Genomic DNA, 10,867 nt, shown 5'->3' on the forward strand with positions numbered 1-10,867 from the left:
GTTGGGCAACACCTGTTTTGGAATCACATAAAATTCCAGAGATGATTTTGGCACTTGGGTTGGTACTAGTAAACATATTGGCCAGCTGTGGATTTTTATTTTTATGCTTATGGACTGTGTGGTTATGCCTGCATTTCATATTTTCAGGAAAGCATCTTCTCCATCCTTTCCTTGGGATGACAGTATGTAGTAAATTCCAACTACAATGCTATTCAATAAATTTGACACTTGCCTTTAATTATTTTTAGCCAGATGGTCTCCATGGGACTTGGTATTCTAAATAGAGGGATAGCTAAAGGACCTTAAATACTTGCTTGCTGGAAATGCCCATTGGTCAAACCTCCACAAATATGCATTTTCATGTTCCCAAAATATAAAAACTATAATGGCAAAGATAGTTCTTTTTGCCTGTGAAGCTGAAAAAATACAGATTTGTTTAAATTATTGTTTTACCTCTGGTCAATGTTTCCATCATTAATGGATGTTACCTGTCCCAGAGTTTGCATTATAAATGTTATTGCAATGGTCTGTGCAAAATAAAGCTTGGCCAAGCAGGTCTTTTTGAAAGAACTTCTGAGCAGGTAAACCTCTACACTTCTTTATAGTAAGTTTATTGTGTTTTTAATTCCCTTCTCGTGTTTGTCACGCAGCTGAAACCAATACTCTCTTGTGCTGGATCTCACTAACTGCTTGAAGCTACTTGGGGTTTTTTTATTTCAATTTTCCCTGAGCTATTTTTTTTTCTTATTCTAACTTCAGTTTCCGCCCATGTGACTTTCAGTTGAGCCTCTCAGCTTCCGAGAAACCACAGCAGTGAAGATCTAAAAAGAAGCAACTACTGAAGTGTGGTGCAGACTCTAAAAGGAGGGCAATGTAGACACCAGCAAGGAGCCACAGAGTGCGCCACAAGGCAGAAGAGGAAGGGCAGAGCAGGAGAGAGAAAGCCCAAGGAAAAGGAGCAGAGGGAGAGAACATCACCAAGAACTGAAGGGAAGCGCGTCCACAGGCAAAGAGGAGAGTCCACAGACAGGGGGAGCTGTGAGCCATGCCCCACAGCTCTGACAGCAGTGACTCCAGTAGTTTCAGCCAGTCATCTTCATCCAGCAAACAGGTACAGTTTGGGCAGTTGCTTTAACTTTATGGGCATCACTTTTTCAGCTCCATTTCCCTTGAGCAGCAGAGTTGATATACAGACATTCAACAGCAGAAGTTTGTCATTGCTTGAAGACAAAGTAATGGGGAAAACTTGTCTTGCTGCATTTCTCTCAGTTTGTAGAAAAGGCATGGGAGAAACCGAAGATGATAACTGTAGTTCAGGGGTGGGCAGAAAGTAAAGTGGGATCTATGGAAGATCTCTGGGTGATTTGCATAGGTCAACAAGGATTTCTGAATTCTCAGTAGCAACAAGATGACTTCCACTACTTGCCATCAACTGTGCTGCTGCAGTGAAAGCTCGGAGGTAACTAAGAGGGGGGTTTTGTGTGCAAGGACTGGACCCCAAATTCAGAGTCTTCTGCACCAACCTTTGGGTGGTAGATCTTGGGTTTTGAGTAAAAGGCAAAGTAAATCTTGCAAGCTAGAAGAATTGCCCAACCATGCAACTAAAGGTTTCTCTAGAAAGAGAAACAGCTTGGGGAGCTAGAAAGAGATGGAAACTTTCCCAGTGGTACTTTCATGGGGCTTTCTAGAAAAGGAAAGGAGAGAATAGATTAAGTTTCTGGAATAATCAAGCAAAATCCAATCATGATATATAAAACCTAAGATAAGAGGCAAGGCAAAGAAAACATGGACAGGAATGGAACCATGTTGAATATTAAACAAAAGAATAGCAAACATTATTCATGGATATGATGGAAAGATTGTTGATATAGCTATCCATATAAAATCTCCCATTTGCTTGGCACTAGTACCCCACAAACAGGACATCATTCTCCCTGGGGTGCATGAACACCCCATGGAGAGAAAATGCTTTTGAGAAAGACAAACTTTATATATATAATTATTTTACCACATTTATTTACTGCTTGACATCTAGACCAATTCTGGTAAACCATAAACAGTAAAGTGAATAAAACACAGTATTAAACATTTTAAAACCTGTATGTCCTTTAGGAAACTTAAAAATATGCATTGCTTTTTCCTGAAAGATATGATACATATCTTTGGAAAGCAGCTATGTACCTTGATAAAATAGGGCCTTACGAAATGTACTTGTCTGTATGCAGAAGAGTTCATAACCAGGATCCAGGATCTGAGGATAAGCATTTGCCCTACACCCTTGCTGGATTTACTTCTTCTTCATCAGGGATTTGTGCATACTTAAAGAGGAAAGCGTGAAGAGCCGTATCAGTTTGATATGGAATCTGCCATGAACTCAGCAGAGGACGGTGTGAGAGGAAAAGGATACCATTGCTGAGATGCATTTTTGTTCTCCTCCTCTTTGTACTTCAGCACTTTCCTATTTGGTATGCTATCAGGCATTTGTGTATGCTTAAAGAGAGAGTGTTTCTATATTAATCTAATATAGGTGATGCCATGAAAGCAACAGAGGGTAAGGTGGGGTGTGGGAGGAGACCATGGCTGATAGAGATCATGAGAATAAAATTTGCTTTCCTCCACTTTGTACTCCTCTTCCCTCCACTTTCCCATCTTCTGTAAGAGTCACCAGGAAGGGGTTAAGTCTTTACCATGTGGGGTTTTTATAGGAGTCTTCTGATGACATGAGGAAAGTACAAAGAAGGGAAAAAAACCGCATTGCAGCCCAGAAGAGCCGGCAGAGACAGACACAGAAAGCAGACACCCTGCACTTGGTAAGAACTGCTATCGTCCATTCAGTTGGATTTCTGTGGGATGGGCCTAGCAGGTTGTGCTAGCAGCAGATGTGGTGGCCAAACTGTTCTGGGACTCAACCATCTTAGGCTGCAAGTGGAGGATCACATGACTGAGTACAGCTCAGTATGAATGCCCCCTCCATATAATCCAAAATTCCATTTTTCATTGCTTTAACAGGCTGATGAGTTAGCATCCCTGCAGATATAAAGCTAGGGAGGGAGTCTAGATACTTTCATAGATGCAAGGAAACGTTCTTTTGACCACAGAAAAGTATTAAGCCATAGGCTCCCACACACACCTCAACTGCAAGTAGTAAAGCTCAAGGGCAGGTTTTACTTCTGTACTGCTGTTTGTGAGAATCAGTCTAGAGTCATTTAATAAATATTTCATTTCTACCACTGGTCAATGGATAGGATCAGTCCAGAGTGAGCTGAACCTTTAAGATGAAGGCTTTCACTGCTAAGGGAAGAAAACTAGATTCAGCCTTTTCCCTTGAACTAAGGTGCTCAATGGCAAAAATCTCAGTGCCCTGGAGTCGTGGCGGCTGATCCAGGCTGAATGAACTAGAATGAGGGTGGCTCATATGTCAGGGCCAGTGAATGCCCCATTTGTTCTGTAGACTCTGCCCTTCTCAGACATGCGGCCCTGAATGCTGGCCGTCAGTTGGCCCAGTGAAGCCAGAAGTCATGAATCCGGAACTGGATGCCTCCCTGTGGATTCTCACAGAAGCTTGCTTGCAGCTGTCTGACAGACAAATGGCTATGCTCCTGAGTTTATTCCAAGATTATCCCAAGGCATATTTATCTTCTGAGGTGGGGGGACAGGATACATCTGGAGACCCTCCAAAGCTGCTCAGGGAAATACAGAGTGCCACAGAGTTGCTCTGTCCTGCATTAGCTTCCGTGTGTCTTGAATGAGTAATTTCTGTGCTCTTCTGACATTAATAATAAATAATAAATAAATTTATTTATTTGTTAGGATTGGGCACTGTATTTGGGGTTTTAATATTTGTAAACCACCCAGAGAGCCCTTTGGGCTATTGGGGTGGTATATAAATACAATAAATACAATAAAATAAATAATAATACTAAGGTTAGGCTAAATTAAAGTTAAAGCTATGCAGTTTGGATAAAGAAATGAACAAAGAACGTTTTTATACTGGACAAAATGAGTGTATGATGCTGACAATACTGAAGAAGTCTATACTGTATCTTTTTTTTTTAGAGAGATGCTTATTTTATATTGACCTCTATCCATTTTAAACTCTTTTGTATTTATTTTAGCGGATTATTTTAGCGGATTTCATTTCTACATACTATTTAGAGAATGTCCAGCAGGCAAAGCGCTAGATCATATCTATTTCAGAACCTCAGTTTCTGTTGCATCAGCAATAAAACCACCAACTAATTAAGGTATACTGTAATTCATTCAAGGCACAATACTACACCTGTTTATATAGAAAACTGTATATGCCAATGTCAGTCCTGAGCCTTGTATAAACAGCAATTGCTCATGTAGAGTACAAGCATGGACATCTCATCCTTGCGGTTGCTGAAGGCTGCAGTCTCTATTCCTGGACTCTGCTACTTCAAATCTGTAGGTGGGGGGACTTCACATACAAATTTCCCCTCTCACAGAAACCAAGATATCATGGAGAACATTTCTAGCCCAGTTTTCTCTCTGAAAACTGCATAGTTTCACATGTACAGGACTTTTCCCCCTCCTGATTCAGTCATAAATGGATTTCCTAGCTGCAAATGGTACAGGTCCTGGAAGGTTGTAAACCTGCTGGGAAAATACAGTGTCTTCACAAAAGGAACCCCCATAACAAATGAATAATGCCTGTAGACCTTCCTCCCTTTCCCTGTCTCGCTGCGTGTCTTTTTCTTGCACACATAAATCAGCTGAAATGGCCCAAACTGAGACAAGCCTTCAGTGGAGGGATAATACAGGAACTCCGTGATGAGTTTTGGTGCTCTGGGAAAGGTATCTATCATCAATACACTGTATGGCCACCCTTACACACAGTGTAGCAGCAGGCCTAATTTCAGGCTGGGCCTGACTGAGCAGCCCTGTCCAGCTGCACAAAATGGTTTCCCATAGTTTGAGCCTACAAGGAGAAAGGCTTCCTCTCCACGGCCATGCAGAAGCTTTCTCTTCTGATGAATTTCCCCATTACGTTGCTGCTTTCCCCCAGCTGCTGAAAGAAACATGCAAGACTTTCCTTCTAGCACTGAAACAAGTTTCCTGTGGCAGGTGGTTTCTAGCTGTAGATGACAGTTACTGAACCCCCCCTTCCTCTCCCCAAGGCCTGGGTTTGTGCGCGCTCTCTCTCGGGTCAGAACGTATGTGGCCTGGGCCGAGGAAATAAGTGTACCTGACAAGGGTTTGTGTGAGGCAGTGGGAACCGATGGTTGAGGATATGCTACTGTCATTTCTCATAAGCTGCTGACTGGGGAAGCATGTGGCCGAAGGCTGAAAATGTCATCTGCTATCAGCACAGGGCCTGCTTCCCTCCTTGGGTTTGCCCAGAGCGTGAGTTTACAGGAACAGCGTCAGTCAGTTTGGAAACTCTACAGTGAGCAAAGGATGTGAGCCCACCTCCGCATACCCTTTCCCATTTAACATACTTGAATAACTCTCCTGAAGCGCTGTGGTCAGGAGGTAAATTAAAAACACCGGCAGGTTAACGAAGCCTAATGCCTGGTGTGCTGTAAAAGGAAGAAACTATACCTTGGGCCACAAGGTGGAGAAATAATAAAGCCTTCTCTTCACTCTGTTTTTCGGCCAAGAAGCATGGGAAGAGGTTTCTACCTGGAAATTAATAGCTTTTGGTTAGAAAATTTTAACGGTTCTCACTTTCTGTCTAAGGTAGCCACTGATGAATCACCCCAAAAGAGGAAATGGTTCACACGAAAAGAAGACACCACTTTTTATAAAATGCATAGGTGCTAATGTATGTGTATGGGTGCAGATTTAGAAATAATTATAATCTTAATAGAAATAAAATGCACCTCAGCAATTCCAATGAGCATGGCAACTGCAAAATAACATCACCTTGCAAAACAACATTCCCCTGAACTTCTTAACTGTTGGCTCACTTATCACGTCTTAACTGTTGGTTCTGGGGAGCAGAATCAAATCAATTCACTCCAGCTAAATCTCTCCTCTCCCCTGCAGGAAAGGATGAAAAGGAATAGGTTGATTTTTTTTTTTTTTTTTTAGGCCTGCTTGCTCAGACAGAGCTAGAAGGGTTTACTTCTGTTGACAATTTGCATATTGTTAAAAAAGAGACCATGAATCATCAGTAAAGGGAACAAAAAAGATGTAGATTTCCATAAAATTTTAATATGCTAATTTGTACATAGGGAAGAACAGTTAGAGATAGATTATTATCATTTTGCCCTCCCTGAGTCATCTATTATGATGATTAATTATCTGGATTTAGTTTAGTCAGGATTTGGGCCAGGTCTTGAAATAAAAATAGCTCTGGTTGCCCTGTATGATGACATACGTTGGGAGAGAGATCGGGGCAATGTGGCCCTGTTGATTCTCTTCTGTGACTGCTTTAGGTTGGGGGTACTGTACTGCAGTGGTTCTGCTTCTGCTTTGATGGCCAATTCCAGAAGATGATGTTTGGAGAGCATTGCTTGGCCCTGTGGGTCCTCAGGCATGGGGTTCTTCAGGGGACAATTTTGTCACTCATGGTTTTTTGACATCTACATAAAACCACTGGGTGGTGTGACCTGGAGTTCTGGAGTACACTGCCATCACTATGTTGATGATACGCAGCTCTGTTTCTCCTTTTCATCTCCAGAAGGTGAGGCTGTAGTTGAGTTTAATCCTTGTCTGGCTGAAATGATGGAGTGGAGAGGACTAATGAACTGAAATTCGATTCAGACAAGACTGAGATGCTATTAGTGGGTGGCTCTTCTGACCATATAGAGGATGATTATCTTGGTCTGCTTGGAGTTATATCCCTCTTGAAGGACCATGTTCATAGCTCGTGGGTTCTCCTGGAGTCATCTTTGCCACTTGAAGTTCAGAAAGCCTTCTACCAGCTTTGGCTGGTGCCTATCTGCAGCTTGGTAATCCTTGGTCAGTAATCCTCCCAATGGTAACCTCCATGTTATATTACTTCAGTGCTGTCAGTATGGGGGTGCCCTTAGGGAATGTTCAAGAGATGTGTCCAGCATGTGCAAATTTCTTCAAGCAGGACCAGAAGGTCAGAACATATAACACCAAGCCTTGCAAAGTTGAATTGGCTGCCAGTCTGTTTCCAAGCCTGATTTGAGGTTTAAACCAGTACCTATAAAGCCTCGTACAGCTTGGTACTGCAATACCTGACAGAGTGTCTCTCCCAGCCTGAATCTCCTTTCATTTCATTTCAGTTTATATTTCTATCCTGACACACACCCCTTTGGGCTCTTTGGGTAGTATACAATTAAAAGTCTAAATACACAATACAACAGTATACTAAATTCCAAAATAATTCATACAAAATACAATGAATCAAAATAAAAATACTACAATATCAAAGAACACTATCAAATATCAACAATATCAAATAAATAATGCAACAATATGAAAGAACAATAAACTTGTGAACATGCAGCTGCAGCTGCTCCTCAGTAGCAGGTGTTACAGCAACGCCCTTTTCCTTCACTCCCCATGCTGGTGCTCTCAAAACACACATGTGGCGGGGGGGGCACAGGTGACAAGCAGTGGGGTGGGGAGGCAGACGCTCTGTTGCTCTGTGGTGGGTGCAGTGTCTTAGGCAACAGAGACGGAAAGCAGGCATAGGTGTCTCTCCTTGGAGATGATGGTCAACATTTGAGCCCTTCTTCTGAGTGCCACCTCCAACAGGTGCTTCAGAGGCAGCAACAATAGAAGGCCTTACCAGTGGTGGTCCCCCATTAAGGAATCTTCTCCTCAGTGCCTAGTACAATACTATCATTCTTTCAATACCAGATTTCTGTTGGGTGATAGAAATAAAGACATCTCCATGCTGAGAAATAGGAGCAGTGCTAGGTACCGAAAAGATCCAGGGCTCAGACCCATGGGACAAAGAAATCCAGAAATGCAGAAATTATCAAATTTGCATTTGATAATTACCATATACTCTAACATCTAAGTGTTTCTTTAAAGGATTCTGTCCCCTAAGGAGACCCCTATTTGTAAAAAGGAATGTATGGACAGGGGCAGAGGGAATGTATTTGTAGAAAGTGAGGTATGGCTAGGAAGGCCCTACTTTGAAGGGTTGTTGATGTGAGGATGAAATAGAGTTGTGTAAGCAGCCTTGGGTTCCTCACAAGAAGAGCCAAGGCAGGATATGAATGTAGTAATAAGTAAAGCATCAGCTGTTGGAGCTGAGAATTAGCCAGACGGGACAGACAGATCATCCTTTCCTTGTTGCAATTGTGAGAGTATTTCATCCTCTGAAGCTTGTTTTGTCACTGAGAGGAAACCTCCCCCTTCATCGTTGGTGCCTCAGGGAAGAAGAGAGAGAGTTGGTGCTTAGCTCTTACCCTGCTCACAGGAGACAGCAGGATGCCAGCTGAGCCCCCTGACTTCTCCCCTTAACTGCAAGCACCAATTTGCTTTTGCTTTTGTAATACCCTTCATTAGAAAGTTAGCCAGTTTTGTTAACTGTTGTTATTCTCCATCTTGCTGTAAGATCTTGCTTTCCCTTTTGCTAATGTATCCTTTCCTGGATTTCTCTCACATTTATGGTATGTTGTCTGCTGAATTTTGGTTTTCCACCCAGGTTCCACACAGATATTGATAACAGAAGAAACAGGGTCATGTGCTGACCCATAGAGCCTTAATTAACATTGAAATACTTCCCAGATGCTCCTCTCCTTCTCCACCATGAGATGAGGACCCCTACTTTGGTCAGTGCACTGGACCCTGCCAAGAGGTTATATACAACCTATTCTATGCGGAGATTTGCATGCCCTCTCACCATGCATTGTGAGAATACACAAAGGATGTTCAGGCTACCCCAAACCTGCTGTGCTGCACACCACAGCCAAGGCCCTTGCCATCAGTCCCCTGCAGCTGAAAGGCTTTCCCACCATCTCTGTACTCAAAGAGCATAGTCAAGGACCTTCAGCGCATACCGCATGCCCAAAGAACCGCTCCTGGCCCAGCCAGGGTCCCTCTTTTCATGGAAGAGCAAGTACATCACCATGCAGAGACCTCTTCCCATACCACCCAAATGGGAAGCATGTCTGCCACATGCTAAAGGCTGCATGGCCATGGTACACATGGGTGGCATGGGTGTTTCTGTCCCATGCAGCCCCATACTCCCACCATGCACTGTTTCACCATGTGGGGAAGGGGTTCTTTGAACCTCCCAGCCAGTTCGCATGCCCTATCTGCCCTCTTCCATCTTCCACTTGAGTACAAATACGTTTGCCAGAAAATCATACTATCTGTACTTCCTGTGTCTTGCCAGTAAAGGGAAAGGAACAGAGAAAGCCTAGGAGTTAGGTGAGGGTCAGATCCTGTTTCCATCTTTTGAAAATACTATTTTCCAGCAGTAAGAGTACAGCTTCCAAGTGACTGCAGATGTTCATGTTTTCCCCTTTTCTTTAAAGGAGAGTGAAGACTTGGAGAGGCAGAACGCTGCTTTACGCCGGGAAATCAAACAACTGACAGAGGAAATGAAGCACTTCTCCACGATGCTGAATTCCCATGAGACTCACTGCTCCATCCTCCATACACAGCCCCCAGCACCCTCTGAAGTCCTTTACACCCCCGTCCCCTTTCCCCAGGCCCACATCAGTTCCCCGATTTTCCAGCACTGACACCGACTGCTAGGACTGGAAACGCTTGCAGACCCCACACCAAGGCAGAAATGCAAGTCCTTGCACGCTTCACAACTATGGACAGTTTGGAGGTTTCCCATCCATCTGTTGGTAGATGCTGCCCTGAATAAGGAAGAAAAATGCTTAGAATGTGCTCCTTGGGCAGAAACAGGGGCATGTCAGGGCTACCTGCAGGAAGCTGTATTTGTGAATTAGCTCCAGAGTCAATGGAACCAATACCTCACTGTTATGCATTTGCACTGAAATACTCCTTCCAGAGGCTTTTCTGATGCAGAAGTTTCTTCCTCAGAAAACATATGCTAATCAGCCTACAAATGGTAAGCACGGATATAAGAGAAAGGAAGATGAAAATGTTTCAGTATATTTTTTTAAAAAATAAAGTTTTAAAAAGTGTTTATCATGTTATTTTTGAAACCTGGCCTGGCATACAACATGCAGAGCAAGGAGCAGCAAGGCAGGGGAAGGAAAACATTAGGAATAATAGAAACTTCTGTGTTATATTAACCATGTAATCGGCAACTGTGTGCATGCTTTTTTCCTTTGTGGGGTAAAATCAAGAAAAGGATTACAGTGTGGTGGGAGAAGGAATATAACCCTTTGCATCTATGGTCCTTATCCAGACACCCATCTCCACCTTGCTCAGCTGATATTTGCTCTTCAAAGAAATAATTCTGATGGACAGAAAGACTGGGTTCCCAAAGTTATAATATTCATGTGATATGCACATTGCATCTAAGTATGGTACATTAATTGATCAGAGATATGTTTTTAATTATGTATATATGATGGCAATCCTAATTTTTTTCACCTATTTAAAGGATTGCATAAAAGCACTAAAACTGAAGTGCATGCAGATTCTCAGTTACGTTTAGGACTGCCACCTTCTCTACCTGACCAGGTTTCTGTACCTTGCATGCTAGTGTTCTACTGCTATATATGTTCTTGCATGCAGAAACAGGTTACACACCAGGTGTTTATACAAAAATACCAACATACTGCAGCTTAAAACACTTAATGTTTTAACATTTAATGTAACACGTAAAACACACCAGCCTCAACGTTCTCCACCCTTGCTGTACACAAATGTCTGAGCAGGGATCTAGTTAATGGGGTTCATACAATAGTGAGCATCAGGGATTGAATATGAGTTGAGTGCATGTTGTCATTGAGTTGAGTATGAGTTATTGTTGAAATGTGGGTTG

The 10,867-nt window shown here is 42.7% G+C and overlaps 1 protein-coding gene across 2 annotated transcripts in view; it reads left to right on the forward strand.

The window, feature by feature from the left end:
• The first annotated feature begins 814 nt into the window (after window positions 1-814).
• The window catches only part of BATF (basic leucine zipper ATF-like transcription factor), an 11,995-nt gene continuing 1,942 nt past the window's right edge, over window positions 815-10,867 (forward strand). Inside the window, exons 1-3 of one of the 2 annotated variants that reach the window (XR_006415334.1) lie at window positions 815-1,111; window positions 2,706-2,810; window positions 9,435-9,982. Coding sequence is in view for 1 of the 2 variants with exons in the window: in XM_044436422.1 (XP_044292357.1) it covers window positions 1,046-1,111; window positions 2,706-2,810; window positions 9,435-9,644 (381 nt within the window). In the remaining variant the exon portion in view is untranslated. Of the gene's footprint in view, window positions 1,112-2,705; window positions 2,811-9,434; window positions 10,004-10,867 lie in introns of those variants that run through there. The other variant, XM_044436422.1, reaches the window with a different exon arrangement.

The sequence above is a fragment of the Varanus komodoensis genome, unplaced genomic scaffold (assembly GCF_004798865.1).
Source record: "Varanus komodoensis strain SLA01 unplaced genomic scaffold, ASM479886v1 scaffold3, whole genome shotgun sequence".
Taxonomy (NCBI): domain Eukaryota; kingdom Metazoa; phylum Chordata; class Lepidosauria; order Squamata; family Varanidae; genus Varanus; species Varanus komodoensis.